General features: G+C 33.5%; 2 protein-coding genes across 6 annotated transcripts; both read left to right on the top strand.

The window, feature by feature from the left end:
• The first annotated feature begins 36 nt into the window (after nucleotides 1–36).
• On the top strand, nucleotides 37–7,883 carry LOC113864653 (protein KAKU4). Of its 4 annotated transcripts, none has more exons than XM_027498619.1 (13): nucleotides 37–531; nucleotides 930–991; nucleotides 1,124–1,200; nucleotides 2,055–2,167; nucleotides 2,241–2,377; nucleotides 2,517–2,690; nucleotides 4,084–4,351; nucleotides 4,491–4,567; nucleotides 4,686–4,713; nucleotides 5,033–5,102; nucleotides 5,580–5,665; nucleotides 6,686–6,785; nucleotides 7,095–7,883. In XM_027498619.1, the coding sequence occupies exons 1-13, from the start codon at nucleotides 270–272 to the stop codon at nucleotides 7,450–7,452; spliced, it is 1,812 nt and encodes a 603-aa protein (XP_027354420.1). In that variant the 5' UTR covers nucleotides 37–269; the 3' UTR covers nucleotides 7,453–7,883. The 4 variants fall into 4 exon arrangements, with proteins under 4 accessions (XP_027354420.1, XP_027354423.1, XP_027354422.1 ...); XM_027498622.1 differs by having other exon boundaries at nucleotides 92–531; nucleotides 1,133–1,200; nucleotides 2,055–2,164; XM_027498621.1 differs by having other exon boundaries at nucleotides 92–531; nucleotides 1,133–1,200.
• A 719-nt stretch (nucleotides 7,884–8,602) lies between these two features.
• Nucleotides 8,603–14,181, top strand: LOC113865190 (COP9 signalosome complex subunit 5a-like). Of its 2 annotated transcripts, XR_003504967.1 has the most exons (7): nucleotides 8,630–9,131; nucleotides 9,223–9,504; nucleotides 9,590–9,737; nucleotides 9,917–9,999; nucleotides 11,126–11,286; nucleotides 13,640–13,717; nucleotides 13,801–14,133. XR_003504967.1 is itself a non-coding variant. In XM_027499587.1 (6 exons), the coding sequence occupies exons 1-6, from the start codon at nucleotides 8,712–8,714 to the stop codon at nucleotides 13,888–13,890; spliced, it is 1,101 nt and encodes a 366-aa protein (XP_027355388.1). In that variant the 5' UTR covers nucleotides 8,603–8,711; the 3' UTR covers nucleotides 13,891–14,181. The 2 variants fall into 2 exon arrangements, 1 of the variants encoding a protein (XP_027355388.1); XM_027499587.1 differs by lacking the exon at nucleotides 11,126–11,286 and having other exon boundaries at nucleotides 8,603–9,131; nucleotides 13,801–14,181.
• The last annotated feature ends 8,142 nt before the right edge of the window (nucleotides 14,182–22,323 follow it).

Raw genomic sequence — 22,323 nt, 5'->3', positions numbered from 1 at the left:
ATATTTTAAAGAACACTGAAGAATTTTTGCTGGCCCACAGCTTCTGATAAAAACAAATATTAAAATGAAGAAAAATAAAAGAACGCAATAAACTGAAGATAACCGCTACAACAATCAAATTCTGCGGCTGCTTCTGGGAGAAGAGGTTATGAAGCAGAGTTTAGCAGAAGAGTGTTGAGCAACAAAAGAACACTCGAAGCACTTCTTCAACGAAGCAAAAGCAGCGTTTGAACTCGAATCTCGGTTTGTGGTTGGTTTGCTCTGCTTCCATGGCTTCCATTTCCGAATCTCGATCCGGCGGCAAAATGGTTCGAACCCGCCGAACATCCAGGACCCGCACTCCCTACGACCGACCCGCTCCAACTCAACCTCAAAGCCCTAATTGGCTCTCGCGTTTCGTTGTCTCTCCCACGCTTTTCATCGCTTCCGGTGCCGGAAAACTATTCTCCTCTGTTCTGGATCTCGATTCTGCTCCAACTTCATCCTCCTCCGCTTCTTCTTCTTCTTCTGATGATGATGATTCTGCTCCTGGTAATGTGTATTATTTAATATGTACTCGCTTTTGTTACCGTTGTGCTGTTGTACCTCTAATCCTAGGGTTTTTTTTTTTTTTGGTTTTAAATTCCTTAATTCAGGAATTTTTTGATTTTGACTGTGTGGACTGGAGTGACTGAGCTTCTGTGTGCTGACTTTAGTTGTAGTTGGTCTTAGGTTTGGTAGATCTAATAGTTGAGGTCGGTACCTTGTTATTATGGCGTTTTTAAAGTACTTAATTGGATTTGGAATAGATAAAATTGGACCAGTGTTTTAAATATAACTATATGCCATGGTCATGTTTTGTTTAATTAAAAAAACTTAGCAAGTATGTCTTTTGGTCTCGGGCTATGCTATCCCCTTCTAAAAAATGTTCTTACTGTCCAATTTTGCAGAGGTTGGCACTTTTGATGATGCAAATGATAGCCCTGTTGAAGGTGATGTTGCGTTGAACAAGGTAATTGACTTTCTGTTATGTTGTACTTTGCTTGAGATTTAGTGCTTATATTGTTTGTTCTAGAAGCTAGTTCTTCTTGGTATCTGTGATGAAAGTGTATGACATCAGGACTGATCAGTTTTCTCTGTGAAGGGGCTCCAGCCATCTGTTGGGAAGAGCAAAAACAAGCAAATAATTGAGCAGCTACTTATGGAGGAGTCATTCTCAAGGTAATGAAGAATTTATATTTATTGTTAGTTTAACATATGGATATTTCTGTTGTTGTTTCTTACTGTTTTCACCCTCACTTTAACATATATTAATTTGTTGAGAGGTTGCTTGATCTGCCTCTTCCGTAAACAATGTAATTTCATTAATACTAGCCTGTGGTTAAATAAAGAGACACTTAATAAGTGCAGCTTGTTTTAGGGCAATCTTTTATGTTTTATAAAATTTAATTCAAAATTAGCAGCAATCATAGCCTCTAATATAATTCTATTACATATTTATCTACTTGTATACCATCCAGAATCCCTGATGCTAATGATCATATCGTAGAAGACATTTTTGCCATTGGTCAACTTTTCAGTTTATAGCAAGACTTGATGTCATTGTTTGACTTCAAAATGTCTTACCTAAACTTGGTGGCTTAAAAAAAAAAAGCATTAACCTGGGCCAGGCCAGGAAACTTATCATGTAAAGTTCGCTATGCAACATATATCAATGATAGATTTGACTCCTCTAAAGTGAGAGATGCACTTTAGAAGGTAAAGTAAGAAATTATAACCGTTTCAATTAATGGTTCAGATTGTGATAAAATACATGCTATGCATAACAGATTATGAAGTTGTTAAAGTTTCAATAGTTGATTTTTTGCTATCAGTGGATATATGACACTTTACCTTCCTAAGTGAACCCTTCACTTTACAGTAGTCAAATACATCAATGATCTGTACTAAAATTTGTGGAGCTTGATCTATATGCAGTGTGTAAGCTATAGGGAGTGGAACTGCATTTGTAGATGCATAAACTGTATCCTCTAGTTGTTCAGATAAGATTCTAATAGAGCTTAATATTTGAACAGGGAAGAATGTGATAAGTTGATAAAAATAATAAGATCAAGAGTTGTAGATCCTGCAAATGATGGTGATGGGTTTAAGAGGCCAATGGATATACCAAACAGGACTCTTGGAAGTGGTATTCTCTATTTACAAAATTCAATTTTAACAGATTACTGTTACCTGACCATGGATTTTAAAATATTTCTTAGAGACAGATTCACCTGAGCTCTGTAGTGCTGCTGTTATGGAGGCAAAGAAATGGCTGCAGGAAAAGAAGTCAGGATTAGATTCAATTTCAGATATAGGTTATGGAAGTCCTAGTTTGAATTTGATTACATTACCACAAGTTAGTGACTTTCTTTCTCTCAGAGTTTGTGGAAAAACATATATATATACATATATATATATATATATATATATATCTCATGGTAATATGATTTCAAATTAACTGTTTGTTATTACCTGCATACCTGAATGATATGCAGACTCCCAAAGATGAGGGATCACCAGTGGATGTGGCTAAGTCATATATGCGCTCACGCCCTCCATGGGCATCACCCTCCATAGACCATACTAAACCTCCAACACCGCCAGGAATTCAGCTTTTTAAAGAAGAAACACCGCATCTATTTGGTGACAATTCTCTATCATCCTCCAAGGTGCCATTTAATGTGTTATTTTTTATTTGGAAATTGATTGTGTGTGTATATAGCTGATTTTGTCTTCTAACTGGGAATTTTTACCTATATGTCATTGACTTATTTACTGGAAAATTTATGAAGAGAATTGGGTCATACATTTTGAACTGACATTGATGTCATGGGGTACAGTTACCCCAGAAAATTTGTTACAGAAATTCATGAACTTAAAATCGTGAAAACCAATAGAGGTAAATTATGTATGAGGGAGTATCAAGAATGTCAGTTGGGTTGAAATGATAAAATTTAGTGTTTAATTTCACTGGAGTTATTTTGCACTATAATATTCTCCTAAGTTTTATGGGAAGGGGATAGATTTTATGGGTCCCATCTCTACTACCTCTCCTAATTTCACCTTTCTTAACCCCTCCCCCCCAGCTGCCCTGTGGGTGCTTGATGTTATCAGTTGCAGCTTGGTACTGTTAGCATTTGTTGAATTGAAGATAAGAAGTTGATGCTGCAAAGTTCTTGATGTTTATTATAAAAGATAGTGAAATGCTCCTTGGTATTGTTATGCATATATGCAAGATTTCTTCGATCCAAATATTCTTTTATTATTATTATTATTGTTTTTTTTTTTTTTTTGGAAGATAGATTTGGGAAGGGGGTAGGCAGAGTCAGTAGGCTATTAGGAGAAGAAAGAGATTTGTGGAAGTGCAAATTTGATGTTTAGGTGGTTGCTTGTATAAAAAATACACAAATAGTACGATAAAGGGTTGGGAAGGATTCATCAGAAGGTTGAGTTGGAGCGAAAAAAAACCTTTTGTATTAGCATTGGATCTATAGAGTTGACTGGCAAGTGATGGCAAAGTGGAAAAAGGTGACCTAAAATTAAGGTCGTACAAGATAGTTAACCAATGGCATGGGGCTTTAACCATGCTATGTGCATTTAATTAATCCAATCCATTGGCCTGCCTCAAAGCAGATAAAGCATTGCTAGTTATTGATTGATATGACTTCTATTGCCAAAAATAAGAATTTTTTAGCAATAAACTAAAAGTCATGTAGAAATTTAAGAAAAATATTATTTTGAAATTCTCATGATTCAACTTTAGCAAACAACCTGAGTGAGGAGATTTGTTCTACTAGAAAGTCTATGATTGTTACCAGGTAAAAGCCAAAGACTCAATGTTTTCCTCTTTCAACAGTTAGCTGTCTTAATTATTAATATAGTACAAGAAGATGAATTATGTGCTGTATCTTAGTAGAATTTATCATGTTCTTGAGTGTATCGAGGAAGCTAGATGAGTTTCTTCTGTCAATCATAGCTGGGTTGTCATTTGGGTTGATTGAGTTACAGAATTCAAATGTTCTGTTTATGGATTGTTTTGTTTGTGCTGATACTGAAATGCAGTTGAAAAGGGATTCTCCTGCTACTGGGTCATGGAGTATTCAAGACGAAATACGAAGAGTAAGATACAGGGCAACAGAGGAGATGCTTAGTTCTCTTCCCTCCTCAAAAATTGATTGGTCTGCATTTACTGTGGAGCATAAAAATAATGTAAACTCTTCAGCTATTGAAAATATTGGAGCTAGTTGGGTAGATAGAGTGCATAACTCTACAGATTTAGTAGATGCATCGGCAAACTTGTCCAAAGGATTAGGTTCTCAGGCCTCTCCAGGTATGATTCTACTGCTGTAAGAAACCTGTTGGTTTGATCTGGTAATCAGTTGTTTTAATGGTAAAATATATCTATTTCTTAAAACGTATTGAAGCTCTTGGTGCTTTACGCATTTAACTTCCTTTCTCTTCGGATTCAGAAAGTAAACAGGACGATGGTTTCCAACCTGAAGCTATGCTGTCTGATTCAGCTAATATTAATTTGGAACAGAATCAGGTGCTTATTTGAAGTAGAGTTTACATAACATCCCCTCCTTGAAATACATTCAAGATTTTTTAAGGATCTTCCCTATTTTATGTCTTAATATTTAATCTTTTTTTCATTCCTTAACCAGGGTTCTGTTGCTGTTCAGCAAACCACAGGTAACCCTACTGCCTAAGTATGACAGTATTCCTAATATGTTTAGAAACAAAACCATTTGTTAGTCATCAATGCTTTAGCTTTTGTAATATTCTGGAGAATTTTGAATTTGCAGTTTGACATAGACATTGTTCACCGCAAATCATTTTTATTTTAGAGCTGAGAAATATAATTTAACTACTACATATGTATAATTCCATTGTTTTTTCTGTTGGGACGACCTGACTGGCAGATAAAATGCTTTTTCATGTACATTAGTTTTATTCCATCTCATCTCTCGGTAGAAGTCTTACTTTGCTTATGAAAATCCATGCCACACAGGTACACAAGATGACAACAGAGAAATAACTACTTCAGGACTAAGAGATGGGTCCTCTGATGATCTGCACAGGTTAGAGTAGTGCTATCATGTTGTCATTTCTTTTTGACAAAGTGTTGTGGGTCTATATCATCAGGTTAAGTGTTTTCTCATTTACTTTCTGATATTACCTTATTCTCCCTTCCCACCACAACTTTACCTTAATACGATGCATCTAAGGTCCTTGAGACTCTGTAGTTTGATCTGTTGTGCTACTATATTTGAAACTGTCAACTCCCCTGACTTAAGGTCTTTGGAGTTCCAGTATTTGGTTGTTGTCATTGCACTTTCTCATGGGTGACCAACAGAATAAAGTTGGAACTCTAGACACCAAAATGTGCTGGACTGACACAACGGTTAAAAATTATGTGTTGAGTAATTCTATGTTAATGTGTATGATTACCAATTGTCTCATGTACAGAGAGGTCTGGTCAGGCTTTTTTCTAGGAATTCTGGCCCTGTTAGGTCATATTATTTGTCCTAATTTTATCATTTTTCTGAATGTAATAGGGATGGTGATCTGGTTAAAGTCAATGGCATCAATGACACAAATGGGTCTGATCATCAGCTAGACTCAGTTGAAGAAAGTAGAGAAGGTATTAATCAGTCCCTTTGGCTTCCTTGTGATTAAAAGACACACCTAGAAAATGTATTGTGCTATTTGCAACTTGTGTGTCATGGTTGTTAATAAATGCCATTATGAGATTCTATAGGGTAAGTGGTGCACCACGGGCCATTGCACTATGCTAAATGTTTAGTTTTGTGACCTTGAAATCAATGGTATCTTCTCATAACGATTGAATCTATCAGTGAAGCTAAGAAAAGATTGTGCAGTGTATGTGGTTTTTCTGTTTGGTCTGGCTGAAAATTGAGTACATACAACTCCCGTTTTAGATACACCAAATTATGAGCATTAGTCAATTTAGTCCATCAAATTATCAAATGACAGTTATTTTAGTCCTTGGCATTATCAAACAACAGTTGTTTTAGGCTTTGAAATTACAAATGTAAGGATGAATAATTGACATTTGTTAAATTCAAGAACCAACATGGTTTTTTTTGTAATTTAAGGAGAAAATTGATCATTGCTCATAATTTTAGGAACTAATTCGTGTATTGCTTTTTTTTATATATTATGTAATAGTGTGCATTTTGTATTTGCTGTAGTTCTATATATTGCTGCAAGTGTGCTATTTGATTTTAAAAATTATGTATGTAGTATTAACTTCCTTAAGTTTTTCACTATTTCTTCATGTTCATATTCTTTCCTTTTGGATATAGAGTTAATTAAACCTTTGTTCACTTATTGCAATTCAGTTTTTGTCTGGGTTCTTGCTTCAGCTATGGTATAATTTTCGCATTTTGTGAGAAATATGATTGGTTCCAATTCTAATGTTCCTTGGTCAAACATGTTATGCATTTTTCCAAGGATCTGTTTATATAGATCAGGATGTTTATCTGCTGAACCATGCTGTGTAAATAGATTTATGGTGTGTTCCCCTTATTATGTTATTATAAATTCCTCCCTTCTTGTGCTCTCTTTAGTTTAAACATTTTTTTCAGTATTTTCAATTGTTGATTTTCATCTTATGTGCTGATCCTTCCTTTGAATGCAGCTTTGAATTCTAGATTACAAGATGGTAACCACTTAGTAGACAAAGAGAAGGTTGGAACAGAAGATACAGTGGCAAATGGGTTCCCTTCTTCAGGGCCCAGGTAAATTTATGGTTCACTTCTTTTTCCATAGTTAATCAGTCGAGTGTAAAATTGGGGTTCAAATTTTACTGACTGTCATCGCAGTAGTAGGGTCATTACTCATTACCTTTCCAAGATTCTAAGATAATCTATCAGTAGCCCTACTTCCTGAATTGCCAAAATTGGACCCAAAAAAATTTAATTGGCTTGAATTATGTGGGAAAATCGACTAACTTTCTTCCTACCTGTCTGGGAAATAAATTACTGACCTTCCTGTCTTATTCCAGATATCAAAATCGTTAACTAATTCTTGCTGTTTTCCTTTTTTAGTTTCTATGCAGGGCAGGTTATCGAACAGAACACAAAAACATTGGAGAAGGAACCCAATGCAATTGATTCAAGTCAGGAGAGGACAGCTCAGGGTGTGATTGGGCAAGAGACTTGTAAGCTGTTGTCTGAATCAATGGATGTGCCTGATGTGATTGTGGAGGACTCAGTTGGTTTCAAAGATGACGGTGCTGCCTCTGGGTCGCAGAACAGTTCTAGCGTACAGTATGAAGCTCAACAGAATAGTTCTCAGCCTGGTCCAGAATCAGGCTTGATAACCACACCAACTAGCATTGCTAAGCAAAAGGGAAAAAGAATTACCAGATACAACAGAAGGGGCAGGAGCAAGGGTGTCAAATGATGCTCGTTGTATTTTGTATGTTAAATTGTAAGTTACTATGTTAGCTTAGAAAGTAGGTATTCTGCAGGCCATTTGTTGTGAGATTAATAAATATTCACGGATGAGTCTACGCCAACTTAGTATTTTTCTTTCATCTGCTTTTTTTTTTTTTTTTCTTTGGTGATTATGTTCACGAAAATCAGGCTCAGGAATTTGAATGTATTTGCTGTAGAAATGATTAAATTAGCGACATGATAGATTGATAGTTGTGCGTGCGGGCGTGTTTTCTGGTTAACTAGCTTACAGCCTGAATGGGAGCAGCGGCTATTGACAATCTGCTCCTCCTCCTTCCCAACAAGCCAACAGAGGTGTAGGGAATCATAATGTTTTGTAATGTAACATTACTCGAATAATAAGTTTGGGTTTGATTGATTAATGAAAGGCTTTTGTACGCATCATATGGCTTGACATAAGGTAACAGCTAACAGGGAAGGTTGTCATGGAAGAATAATACATCAAATTAACGTTATTAGTACCAGTAGTTCAGTCTTTGAAAATATAAAAATATTATTTTTAAAGCTTCAAGTTATCAATTGGAGATTATTTTATTTTAGTCTTTAAAGTTAAAAAACAACAGTTATTTTAGTTTTAAAATTTATAATAATGACTTAAATGATTTATATCTGATCATTTTAGGGATAAATTTGATGTATTGTTACATATGAAAATAACTAAGATAATTATATTTTATTTTTCTGTTTTAGTTGCAGGAAAAAAATTAAAAGAGGAAAGAAAATTATAATGAGATTAATTTTTCTTTTTTATATGAAGAAAATAAGATTAAAAAATATTTGAATTGATAAATTTACTTAGTTCATTATAACTTGTTTTTTTTGTTTATGGTCGATTCTTACTTTTATGGGTGAGTATATTATTATATTAAAAGAATATAAAAGTTGTTTACTGTAAATATTTACTTAGTTTATTATTACATCGAAAACATTAAAAATGAATTTTCTAGCAAGGTTTTTTAAAATTTCAATATATATATATATTGTAATTAAAAAAAAAACTTATAAAATATATATTAAATAATGTGTTAAAATAGTATTTTCGTCTCTTGGATTAATGTCAGACATCCTAACTACATACAAATCCTTTGGACCTGAATACGCTTCATGATCCGTTACTTTGGAAAAAAAAAAAAAACTCCACTGGTAGCGTGTCACTTGAAATTTGTCTGAGGAAAACAGAGTTGAGAGTCCTATTCTGGAAGCGGAATGGAAGGGGTGTCTTCTTCTTCTTCTCCTTCATCGGCGATAGCGCAGAAAACATGGGAACTAGAAAACAACATAATCCCAATGGACACTCCGGGAAGCAGCGCCCCAAGCGCCGATGACTCAATCTTCTACTATGACGAGGCCGGTCAGAACGAGTTCCAGCGCGACAAGCCATGGGCTAACGACCCTCACTACTTCAAGCGCGTCAAGATCTCCGCCCTCGCCCTCCTCAAGATGGTCGTTCACGCTCGCTCCGGCGGCACCATCGAAGTCATGGGCCTCATGCAAGGCAAGACCGACGCCGACGCCATCATCGTCATGGACGCCTTCGCTTTGCCCGTGGAGGGTACCGAAACCCGCGTCAATGCCCAAGCCGATGCCTACGAATACATGGTCGATTATTCCCAGACCAACAAGCAGGTTCTCTTAAACCCTAGCCCTAACCCTAATCCCATTTTCCCCCACTTATCCTATCGTTTTTCTTTTGATTGAATTTGTTCTTCGTGTGTAGGCCGGGCGGTTAGAGAATGTCGTGGGATGGTATCATTCTCATCCTGGTTATGGGTGCTGGCTTTCGGGGATTGATGTTTCGACGCAGATGCTGAATCAGCAATTTCAGGAACCCTTTCTTGCTGTTGTTATTGACCCTACGAGGACTGTTTCTGCTGGGAAGGTTGAGATTGGGGCTTTCAGGACTTACCCTGAGGGTTATAAGCCTCCTGATGAGCCTATTTCTGAGTATCAGACTATACCTCTTAATAAGATTGAGGATTTTGGTGTTCATTGTAAACAGGTCTTATTTATTTGCTGTTGCTTTGCAGAATCCTTGTTCTGGAATTTTGTTTGAACTGTATTCATGTGTTTTTTTTTTTTTGCAGTATTATGCGTTGGATATCACTTACTTTAAGTCCTCTCTTGATTCCCATCTCTTGGATCTGCTATGGAATAAATATTGGGTGAATACGCTGTCGTCTTCTCCTCTCTTGGGTAATGGAGATTATGTTGCTGGACAAATCTCGGATTTAGGTACTCCTTTTGCTGCAATATTGTTGTTTTGGTTTTGGTTCTGGTTCTGGTTCTGCCATTTGTCATCAATGTGATAGTGGACTACAATGGTTTCTTAATTTTATTATAAAATGTCCTGTAATTTTTATATTTTATTTTAAAAGTAGGAGTATCTCAGTAGGGGATTCCCTTTATTGCAGCTGAAAAGCTAGAACAAGCAGAGAATCAGTTGGCACACTCACGCTTTGGGCCACTAATAGCACCCACGCCTAGGAAGAAAGAAGTGAGTAACTGTTGCTTAACAATTTACAGCAATTTATTTCCTTCATTTATTGGAATTTCTGTATTGAGTGTTTGCTATGGATAATTGGAGTGTTTCATCTTGTTAGTTTGAACTAACTTTTGGATGATCAGAACCTTTCTCGGTCAAGCTGTCATCTACTTGTTGCTGTAGGGAAATTTAGATATACATCTCATGAAATTCTGAGCCTGTTTCTAAAGTTCGTAAGTGAAAATCCATGATCAGTATACCTTGCATTATGCCTTCTCATTTATCAGTCTAGAAATGTAAAGAAAAAACTTCAAGCCAATACTGAATGAATTAACAAGATTCATTGTAAATTGTTAGGAGGGGAGATAGAAGATTGTAAATTGTAGGATCATAACCGGTATTTTAAGATCGTATCAAACATTCAAAATTACACTTAAACCTGTACATATATATATAAAAGGAAATGTGGAGTCATGTATAAAGGCTATGTCAAAAAGAAGCAGAAAACCATGAAACTCAGGCAGCAGCACCCAAGTCACACAAAACAGGGTACCCATGCAGAGACATGAAGCTGATTTTGAACAGAGAAATAAGAGAGAACATGACCCGACCTTGGGCTGTAAGGTTCATTGCGCAAAACTAGAGTTTCAATATGAAAATCAGGTCAAAAACTAATGGGAAACGTATTTTTCAACCTGGGTTATGAAGTCCAACCCAGAAACCTGCACCCACGAATATTGAATCTAATCATAGATCCTATGTCCGTAACGACCCTAGGATGAAAGATGGCAATTCGATGCAATCCTTCTTGCAGTTAACTTAGCATAGGCTTCAATCTTACTATCATGAATTGCGATCGTGAGAACAGTGATTATAATAGCTTTGTAAAGGCCATATCTGCCAAATTTTATCCATCGATGATGCCACATGGCCATGTCATAAGATTAGGCCCCTAATTCCAAACAAAGTTTTCTCCCAACCTCCTGAATATGTGTGCTGGCACTTACACTATAGTGATTTACTTACAGGATTTACCTTAAAATTGATATATATTACATATTTTCTGATATGTTGTAAAATGACATTTATCTAGAATTTTTGTTGGAAACATAATTTGAAATATGTATAATCATGGTAGAATGGAGCTGTATGTGTCTTGCAAACCTGACATCAGTATCGAGTGGCAGCATATGATTCGACTAGTTATTCTTCCTTCTGTGTTACATGCTCCTGTGGTGCGGTTTCAAGGGTGGAGCAGCACTTCAAAGTGAAAATCGTTGGTGTGGTGTGCTCCAAAACGTATTGGAACTTCTGTCTGAAGCATGCAAGTTTGTTGAAAACCCCTAGCTGATTGCCGTTTTCCTAAAATAGCTTCCCTCTTTGGTTTTGCTTCTCCATGGTTGTGTCTTCTTCCCAGCAAAAACTCTTTGTTCCCTCTCTCCCTCTCTCCCTAACTCTCAAATCCTTCTCCACCTACTTCTCTTTCTCCCCCAAAACACTGGTGTGAATATTCTGTGTTGCTGCACCTATGTGTGTCACTGTTGTTGCTGTGTGCTCTCTTCCTCCTACATCCTATCATGGTTTTCCTTCTCTCTGGTCATTGCTACACCCTTCCCTGTTGTTGTGGGCTTGGTGTGTGATTCCCTCCTTTTGCTCTTACGTGTGCTATGGTCTCTGTTTTGTTTTTTGATTAAGGGATGTATGTTTAATTAAATGTTTGGTGTGAGTCAAGAGTTTTATTTTATTTATGCTATTTTTTATGCATATCTACATTTTAGTTGACTCTTACGATTTGTGTTATAATTCACCGATCTTATGATCCAAGACTCCGTTTTTGCTCCCAACTTTTAAATTTGATTTTGACAAACTTGAGCACAGCTGGTAAAGTTGTATACTAGTGTCTTTTGTCAATTAAATTTATGACAGATTGGTTTGGGTCGATTTTTGCATTATTGAGGCTGTAACCCAACCTGATATAGGATGGATTAGATTGGATTGGGTAATCAGGTTGCAGAATTAGAAGGAAAAAAAAAAGCAGAACATGTGCATTGATAGATCTAACAGCTAGTAAATGCAGATCACATTAAGGTAAAAAAAAATAAAAATACAATTCTGTAAACATTGCAGTGAAGGAGAGTAGTGTTGGATTGATGACCTGGGTGGTTGGGTGAATGTTGTTGCTGCTTGGTGGTGAACATCATCACTGCTACATGAAGGGATTATGTTTGAGTGTCTTTCTATGTGGGTGAGCATTGCTGATGCAGTGCAAGGGACTGCAAGTGTCTTGTGTGAGGTGTTTTTTTGTATGACTGTAAAGTTGAGAGGCCACGAGGGAGAGGCTGAGAGATGAGAGTTTGCAAAGCCACCTAGTTACAAGGGTTACATAATTAGGGATTCTGGATTTGTGAGTGCTGTACTTTTGATTCTAAAAATTGATGAACCCAAGCAAAAACTTAATGTAATTTATAATTATATATATTATAAATGAGTTTGGGTAGTGGGGATAGGTAACACATTGCAGGACCGAATACCAAACCAACTTAATTTGGTTATTTTTCAAGAAACCACTGAACCCCATTTTTTGATTGGGTCGGGTCGGGTAGCTTGGGTTAAATGGGTTCACCCGACTCACTATTTCCCTTAATGCAATAAAATATGACCTGAATGTTAGAAGCACGTGGATGGTTGACACCAAAGGATTTTTTTTCCAAATGTATTTTTTGTTTGCTAGAGGATTTTTCAAAATCCTAATACCCCATATTCTTGTTGGCAATGGTCCATCCCATACTTCATAATTAGCGAAAACAGAAAATCACAATATGTCTTAATTCTAATATTTACCTTTCCCCTTGATTGGAAATACTGGATAAATGCATTTCTGAATGAGGTTGTTCCCCACACGCCCCTGCGACCCTGTGTCTGTTTTGCTGAGTCATGAATATGTATTTGTATGGGTTACATGAGTACTTAATTGTGCTTGGTGCTTGATTAGTTTTCTCTGAAGCAGTAAAATTTTGCTGGTTTAACTTGTCATATTGGTTTCCCCATGACATGATTTATTTAGTCAATTTACTGCTCTATTACAGCAAACCTGTACAAGTATGCATGTCTATACTCACATAGAGCACACACAATTGTATGCTTGCTAACAACTCCCCTCACCAGTGTGTTTTTTCATATTCTTTCCTTTTGGAAAAAGTTTCATCAGAGAGAGGCTGTGCTTGTGCTGTCAAATTGCAAAATAAATTATGTTGAAGTTTGATTAGTTTATGCTCATGATATTATTTGGCTACACATCATTTACACATCTCCATGATGGACCGGTATGAATAAAGATGTTTCTTAGTTGGGGGAAAATCTCCTGCAACATGCTTAAAATTTTAGTATATTTGATAATTTCATGATGATGGGTTACTACGCGCATTGTGTAAAACCGATCCAGAGCCATGCAAATACATAGTAGATCTGTTTCTCATTTGACGCTATTCTGTCATTATCAACTCTGTGAGCCATCATTCATTAAAAAAAAACTTTTTGAGCCAGTCAGCCATCATCCATGAACACTACTCAATCCTGAAGTTAATATTGTGTTTCCACTTCCCACAGGAATTTTCCTTTGTATACCGTACGCTGACATCTCAATGATTTGCAGGAAGAATCTCCACTTGCTAAGATTACTCGTGATAGTGCAAAAATAACTGTGGAGCAAGTGCATGGTCTAATGTCACAGGTGACTTGCTTTACCGTCAATCCCCCTCCTTGTCTATTTTGGAAGACGGCTGGAATCTAATGGTCAATATTTATTTTATGTAGGTAATCAAGGACATTCTATTTAACTCCGTTCACCAAGCACACCGATCTCGCACAGAAGCATCTGGCCCTGAACCTATGATTGAAAGCTGATTCTGGCATCTTATAGACGCGCATTTATATATTCTTTTTCTCTTTCTTTGTTTTGGTCTTTTACCTCAATGTCAGCCTACCCATTTACATTTAACAGGACGGTAAATCTAGTTTTGTATTTAGCCTTTTCTTCATGTGCCCTTGCATATCTTGGTTTTATTTCACAAGAACAAATGTGTACTATCGACCTCGGACTCGATTCTAACTAACAGGTCCAAACCGTTGGCCAATGCAAACATAACTCGTACAATCCTTTATTGGTTTGTCCATTAATGCATTTTACCATTAGTTGCTGCGGCGTGCATTTTATCACTTTATATACTGGCCGTACGGACTGTGTGGTCTTTGAATTACGCTCAGTTGATCGCTGCACTCGTTGGTTCATAGTCTGAATGTGACGTGGGTAATGTTATACATTTTTATTTAAATATAATCATTCGAATTAAAGTTTTTTTCTGCGAACTACTAAAAGGCATTTAATGGAGTATAGTTTAAATATACTGTAATTATAACTGTTAATTAGGACGTTTAACTGTTGAGGTTACAATAAAATATAATTGTATGTATGATAAAATCTGACGTTATAGCCTTAATGGTTGATGATCAGTGGAGTAACAGTTGTAATTGTATGTCATCATCTGAAGCTTATTCTTTTATTGTCGAAAGAGTTAAATCCAAACATTGTGTTAAAATCTAAAATGCTTTTCTATTGACTTCTAATATTTTAACAACATGATTCGGGTAGCAAGTATCAAGTCACAGAAAAGGTGAAAGAATACAAGTACAATAAATTTTTTTACATTTTAAAAATTTCCATTATTATGAGATAAAATCTTGTCAGAACCCAAAAACAAATTTCATTCTAGTTTTTATCAATCGAAAGTGAGCTACTGTTGTTTGGCGGAATTAGCACGAGTTTGAACTTGACAATGGTAGCGCAACGCTTGTTACCTTATAACTAAATTCCCGCGAACGTAAATGTTGATTTTAGGCTTTGAACCGTGATCTTCGAAGTCATAAGTTAAACCAGCTTTTTCGTTCTTTTTGGCACTACTTTATTATTCCAATAAGGTGTATTTTCACGAGATTTTTCACAATACCAAATATTTTTTTTAAGTGTAGATAAATGAGTTGCTAACATCTTACAATGACACAAACTAGCAACATAAACCGAGGGATTAACCACCGAAATACGTTACATGCAAATACAACTAAACTTGGATTTAAGTCACCATTTTGATCCCCAATTCGGGATGATTGAAAATAGCGTATGATGAGGATTAGACAGCAGTGGTGAAATTGGATACGTATCATTGCTATGAAGAAGGGATGGTTGATACAAAATGGATGGCTCTGAGGTAAAGTAGATTGTGGACTATGTTCAGTCCTTGTGTCTGCACATGAATATGCATGGAAGGCTATAATTTTGCAAGTCCTTTTCTTATGTACGATAGTTCAGATTATAATCATTTAGATACCCAATAGGAGAGGCCTCAATTTAGACGTACTTTTCATCTTTCTTCCCCATCATTCACCGGCCATCAGAGCAAAAGACCAACTGAAACAGGACTTCTGAGTTCCTAATCATCTTTATTTTCTTCGCCAAACTCACTTTTTAGGCTCTGTGTTTTTGGTCAATTACTTTTAAGTGGGAATTTAGTCTCTATTCACTTTTGTGAATTATGTAGAAATTATGCTTTCCACCGTTCCCTCTCTAAAAAATCAAATTGACTTGTTTAGGCAAATTGATACATTTTTTTTTCTTAAAAATGTATTTAGAAATATTAGATGTTAATTTGAGAATTTCTGGTATACGATCTCTGGAGTCTACTAAAAGAATTTTGTTTTTCTCTCTCTCACTATCATTGCAACATGCGTTCGATAAGATTCTTAGGGGATAACAAAAAGGGACATGTTCATTCACAAGCAAATGGTCCTCCACTTTATTATATGTAACTCTGATAGTACCTGTGACAATTTCACATGGGACTTAGTCTTAACCTACCACCACGAGACTCCTCTTATTTCTTTTTCCAGAATCTGGGAAGCCTAGCCACTTCCATTTCCAACTTTCAGAATCCAACAACTTCTCTGCCATAACACATCATCAAATGTTTTTCACTTTGCCATTTTTTTTATTTGTCTTGTGCTAATCCCTCTTGTGACTATGATCACTTCATCCTCACGAACTTCAACACCCAAATTGTCTTTTGGGTTTTCGAGAGACATGTCCTACCACTCTTCTCGTGAGAAATCTAACTTTCAAGGTCCAAGATCATATCATAATCCTATCACGACTTCCAGTAGCTAAAGCCAACCAAAATAACATTTAAAAGAAAAACATTATCTCCATTGTTTCAAAGGAGATGAATTGTTGACTCGTTATTTTTTCTTATTAAACAAATGTTATGTTCACTAATGTATCATATTATTGCAAAAATTCCTCAAGTGGCCTCATGGGTCAACAGAGATTAGTTTGTTTGTTATCATTGTTTTTCGCAACTTCATGTGTGAAGCAAAACTGTAATGAAATTTTTGTGTTTGTTGTTACTTTATTCTATATTGAGTGATAAATACGATAATACTAGCACAAGGGTGGTGGACAAGGAGAAAAACAGAACCTTAGGCTTTGACTTCATATACAACGTTAGATGATAAACATTGGAGAGTTAACAATCAATTAAAGGATAAATAAGTAAAATGATTTTAAGTATAAACAATTTAAAATCCTAATGTATATGGTTGGTTGCAAAAAGTTTCTGAAATCCCATCAAAATTGACGGGAAAAGAGAAATAATTCGGAGTTATCACAGAAAAAAAATGCCTTGGCCACTTGAGCATGGATTGTCTACTCTAGTCCTATGCCTTATGTTTTATGTGCTTCTCAATCACACTGAAACAAAATATGGGGTCATTTTACATGCACTGCTTTTTCAAATGCCTCAAACAGAAACACTTGTCCAAATCTTGCCTTGGCCTTGAGAGTGAGGGGTGGGACATGGTCACTATTCCATCGTATACATTCGTCCTGACCCAGCCAACAGGGAATTTGTAGACCCAATCCATATTGCATGCCCTTGTGTAAGGCTACTCCTAAGAATCTTTGCTCCACTTGGTACCCATCATTGGAAAATAAAACATTAATTTTTGGTTAGTGTGCCTAAAAATTTTGAGAACAACTATAGCCTATTCAACTTTTGTCAGCAACAATAATTATTCTAATGGCATCTCTTATCTCTGCTTTTCTTTCCCAACCCTTTTTCTATTAAACTTTATACTCGAGGCGTGTCCATCTCCCATTTGATTTGGTAGGTCACAAAAATGCCGAAAGAACTTTTGTGGGGGTAATGTTGGGATGCAATAACAAAGGACCACTTTGCAATTAAGGGACAACAGCAAAATTGTAATAGAATTTGAAATATTGATAATTGATGTATCATTCGGTTTCAACCATTGCTTGCTTGAATTCTATTTGGATATATAGTTTTATGTTTTTTTTTTTAATTCTAAGTCATAAATATAGTTTTATTCTTCATACCAAGATTCACACCTTTTTCTTTTGAAGCATAAATGCTTATTTATATTCGCATGCAGCATAAAGGATAGAAACGGTGAATAAAGTCCATGGGAAATGAAAGCTTCATATTGACTATTTGTAACCATACAACTACTTTAATTTGAATTAACTTGTTACATATCTCAGTTGAAACAACATAATTTTATGGTCAATATATCTTGTTACTTGAGCAAAGGGAAACAAAAAACCCTGTATTTCTAATGTAAGTCAAACGTTTCAAAAAATTGGACGTGGAATTAGTTTTACGTGTTACGGTTTTATGCCCCTCACACATCAAATCTACTTCCGGCATTTCCTTGTTTAGTGTTAACAGCTAAGTAAATAAAAATTTGTGGATCTGTTGACCACCATAAAGTAGCAAACTTCTTGTTATACCTAATAAATTAATGTTGCTGATAAAAAAATACTAAACAGCTTTAAGGATAATTGTATGGGTCTACTTGAAAAGTAACATGATTTCAAGCTAAGATTACTGTCAAACCTTAAAAATAAGTCATAAACAACCTAAATTTTTAGATAAACCTAGGTCCAACCCAACCACAATGACTTATGTTACTAAGCTAGGACTAGCCATGAGCACCTCCTACTCCAAGAGCAAAAGCAATGGTTTGATTTAGAAATGTAATGTGGATAGATAGTGTTAAAATTAACATTATCCCATTAATAGCAAGTGTTAACTTTGCCAGGAAAAATTCTACACCCTTTTTTTTCCTATTTGTTTACATTAGGTTGTGTAAAAATGTAATGTGGTGGAGATCAAACTTCTCATATTATCATCTTTCCCAAGTTTCAAAAAGCACAAGTCAATGCATTTTGAAATTGCTCTGTCAACTAACCCTTCATTTCTAATTCTTTACGTACTTGTAGATATAGTCAAAGTGCCCAGAGATTTTTTCTGATCAAATTTAATATCGATACATATACAAGTTTTGAAGCTATATATCGTTTCAATTTTAATAATTGAATATATGAATATTTAAGATTAGGCAGGTAGTTTATTTCATGTTAAAACGATTTTATTGCATACCACGCTAGTGCTCTTATATATAAACTTGATGAGAATCATTCCTGCCATTTTGATTTCTGATTTTTTATTTTTAAATTAATATAATTGTATATTATTTATGATGATAAATAAATAATTAATAATTAATATATTAAATTTATGATAATTTATTAAAATAAAATACTTTTATTTAAAATAAAAAAATTGTTCTTTCTTCACTCTTTATTTAAAACCTTCTTTCTCAAATAACACCTAAACGTCCCAAGCAAAGTACATCACGGAATGATATAATGAAAAGAACAAACAAAGACCACATACTGAATACGAATATTTTATGAAATAGTCTCACAAGTAACATTCACTATTTTTTCTTCTAAAAATAAAAATCTGGTACAACGAGATTTCAATACAAAATTATAAGACATTCAAACAAGATAACAGCATCAATTAAAAAGTTAATAAATAAAAATTATAATTTATGACATTTAATATATTAAAAAATTTAAATATTATATTTGATTCTTTAACTAATATTCTAGTTTACTACTGATTTGTGCATCTATTTCATGAAAGAGATGTATGTTTATAAATGTCTTCACGATTATACGAGAATTTGCTTTGGAATAATGCTTCTAAACTAGAGTTTGTGTTATTTATGTTTTATTTTTTAACAAAATTTTATATCATTTATCTTATTTTATATCTTTCTCTTATCTTCTATTTTTTCCTCCCAATTGTGTAAATTGTTATATAAAAATTATTCTCAAACAGTACAATTGTCTTTAAAATATATGTAGTGCTCGACTTTATTAAGATTTTTTAAAAGAATTAGCCTCTTTATGCCTTGGATCATTTATCTTTTTAATTAAACTTACCAAAAAGGAAAAAGAGGAGCTAGTAACATGATGATATATTAGGTTAGGGACATTTAGAATAAATACCCCATTATTATTATAGTAAATTAGGCATCTACGTTTTATACTTTTTTTAGTGTGAAAATTGGATTATTTTTTGTAATATGTGAAGGGCATAATATACCATGTTTGCCACCCAGAGTAAGAACACGTGTATTCAAAAGGTAAAGTGGCTGGTCTGTTTGGAAAGAAAAAAAAATTAGCATGTTTCATTTGTATGTTTAATTGATAAATAAAAAATTAAAAGGGAAATTTATTTTCATTAATCAATATTAAAGCACTTAATTTATATTTTATCAATTAAAAGCAAGGTATAAATGTAATAGCAAATTTTATAAAAAAAATGTAATAGCAAAACATACATATAATAAATTTGTCGGTCTAACACAAATAAACAAAAATTTTAATTTTTTTTATTAAGTATCAACATTTTATTAAAAATAAAATAAAAATACAAAGATATTAACAATATATGTTAATAAATTATTCATACAATTCATATACATGAACTTTTCAAAAATTTTGCATAAGTCACTTCCAAAAATAATATTTAATAAAATTAAATATTTCACTAATTTTTTCAAAAGTGTTTATTTTTAAAAAAAGAATATTGTGTTATTTATCATTTTTAAGCACATGTAATATACATTTTAGAAATTGAAATTATTAATTACTTTTATTTTTTTATTTTAGAAACATTATTTTTCAAATATCATTTAATTATTTTTTAAATTAATTATTTTAAATTTTTCATTAAATTTTTTTGTTTTCTTTAAATTTCAACTACTCTGCCCTTATATACTAAATTAAAGTATATTATTTTGCAAGTGATTTAATCTTTTATCCTCTCACAGGGTGCAACATATTTTATTCTTAATTTCCATTTTCAAACTTTAATTATGCACTTTTTATTGTTTTAATTTTAACATATATTTTAAATTTTTCTTAAATTAATAACGTTATAGTGTTAAACGTTTTCTTTTGAATCTATATTTTTTTTTTCTAAATATAAATTATATAATCAATGTAGGTATAGCTCTTATTCCCTATTAAAGTAAATTCTGAGTGATAGGAATCTATCCTTATTTGGAGGAACAACTGATCATGGAAATAAAATCAAGGATATGTAGGCTTAATTAATTAAGTTTTTATTTAATGATTTCTTATAATATTTATATCATAAATTTAGTTATGAAATTTATTAAAGTTAGAGTTTATTTTAATAAATTTCATCAAAATTTTGTTAAAATAAATTTTTAAAAATTTGTTATAGTATGTTTTCATGTACTTAAATTTATGTTTACAAATTTTTAAAAGAATTTTTAAAACAAGATATAATACTTTGCTAAATTAATTTTTTTTAATCTACAATGAACTAAAAAAAACAAGTTTTTAATAGAAAAAAAAAACAAGTTTTTAATATAACAAACTTGTCATTTCACCCACGAAAACACCCCCTTTGACAGTGTCGTAGTGCATTCGTACGAAAGCTTTTAACAGAGAATTACAATTCTCTATGAAATAACCTTCAATTAGAGAATAAGAATCCAGCGAGTGCACATAATTTCTATACCTCCAGCCACCGATCCAGCTGACACGTGCCCTTTTTTTATTAAAAGGAAAATTGAAGATAACAATTACTCACACAAAGGGAGATGAAAAAGATTGCACATTCATTTCCGTTTTGGTCTTCAAAGCTTTGATCATTTCCCATGTTGCGTGATTCTGTACTCGTTAGTATGACTTGTATCAACATTTTCATGTTTCCATTTTCCCATTCACTTCTTTCAATTACCCATAAATTTTTCATTTTTTTAAAATATATACATATTTATATTTATGTAAACTTAATAATGTCATATAATTTATGTATAAAGTTTAATTAATGAAATAAAACTTTAATGTTATTATTTTTATATGTATATTTATTTCTAATATACATTATTATAAGGAGTAAGATTTTTTTATTAGTGTAAGTTTAAAAACTTTTATATCCAATCTGAATTTTATATTTAATTTAAATTTAATGAATTATAATTTATTATTTTATTTACTATTAAATGTAAGTTAAATTAAAAATTTAAATTAAATATAAGAGTTTTTAAACGTGAAAATATCATTTCTTCTATTATAATACATATATTCATGCATTTTGTTGTTAGGTATCTTCTGATTACAATATAACATGAAAAGTCCCAATCAAATTGCTGTCTATATATTCTAGTGCCATTGACGGAAGCAAACATGCAGGTCAATCACGGACCCGATATGAACGTGTAGACGCTTTTCTGAATAAATTGAACCGAAGAAGAAAAGTATAATGGAAAATTTTGTTTTTTTTGCTTCAACTGCACAAGAAGAATCGGAATGGAGAAAATAATTTAGTGTAAATGTATGTTGAAGCCAACGAATATTCATTAACCATTAATTTTATATATCATTATGCACTACTTATCTGTGATCTCTTCATCAGAAGAACTATTTAGTTGCACATGCCTCATGTATTTATAAATCTCAAATAAACTGGGAATGAAGAACCATACAAGCTGTTATATTCCACTTTTTCCCTCTCAATCATTAGATTGGAAGAGAATTTTTGGGCACTTTGCACTTTGCTGCTTCCGATTACTAAGGATATATGCATCGTCTATCTCCAGCGCATAATGAATATGAACGTCGTTACCTATGTTAATTACCTTCCTTTTTTCATGTTTTACAATTTTATTTTAACTATTGACATGAAAAGAAACAAAGTGATATGAAAATATTTTATATAAAAAATATTTTTCACTGAATTCAATAATATTTTATATTCATGCAACTGACTTTACTTGATCGATAAGATTTTGTTGTTGTTGAGAAGAAACACCAAAGTCTTTTTAAGCTGTTTTCATTATTCTTCAATACTGCATGATCGACATCTTTTGAGTTGTCGT

Source organism: Abrus precatorius, unplaced genomic scaffold (assembly GCF_003935025.1).
Source record: "Abrus precatorius isolate BTA unplaced genomic scaffold, Abrus_2018 Scaffold4, whole genome shotgun sequence".
Taxonomy (NCBI): Eukaryota; Viridiplantae; Streptophyta; class Magnoliopsida; order Fabales; family Fabaceae; genus Abrus; species Abrus precatorius.
Note: the sequence above shows the minus strand (reverse complement) of the source record. Positions and strands in the feature narration are given on the sequence as shown.

Coding starts and splice junctions, on each gene's coding strand:
- LOC113864653 (XM_027498619.1), top strand. CDS start 270: ATGGCTTCCATTTCCGAATCTCGATCCGGCGGCAAAATGGTTCGAACC. Junction 4,714..5,032: donor TGCTGTTCAGCAAACCACAG/GTAACCCTACTG, acceptor CATGCCACACAG/GTACACAAGATGACAACAGA. Junction 5,103..5,579: donor TCCTCTGATGATCTGCACAG/GTTAGAGTAGTG, acceptor TGAATGTAATAG/GGATGGTGATCTGGTTAAAG.
- LOC113865190 (XM_027499587.1), top strand. CDS start 8,712: ATGGAAGGGGTGTCTTCTTCTTCTTCTCCTTCATCGGCGATAGCGCAG. Junction 10,000..13,639: donor CCACGCCTAGGAAGAAAGAA/GTGAGTAACTGT, acceptor AATGATTTGCAG/GAAGAATCTCCACTTGCTAA. Junction 13,718..13,800: donor TGCATGGTCTAATGTCACAG/GTGACTTGCTTT, acceptor TATTTTATGTAG/GTAATCAAGGACATTCTATT.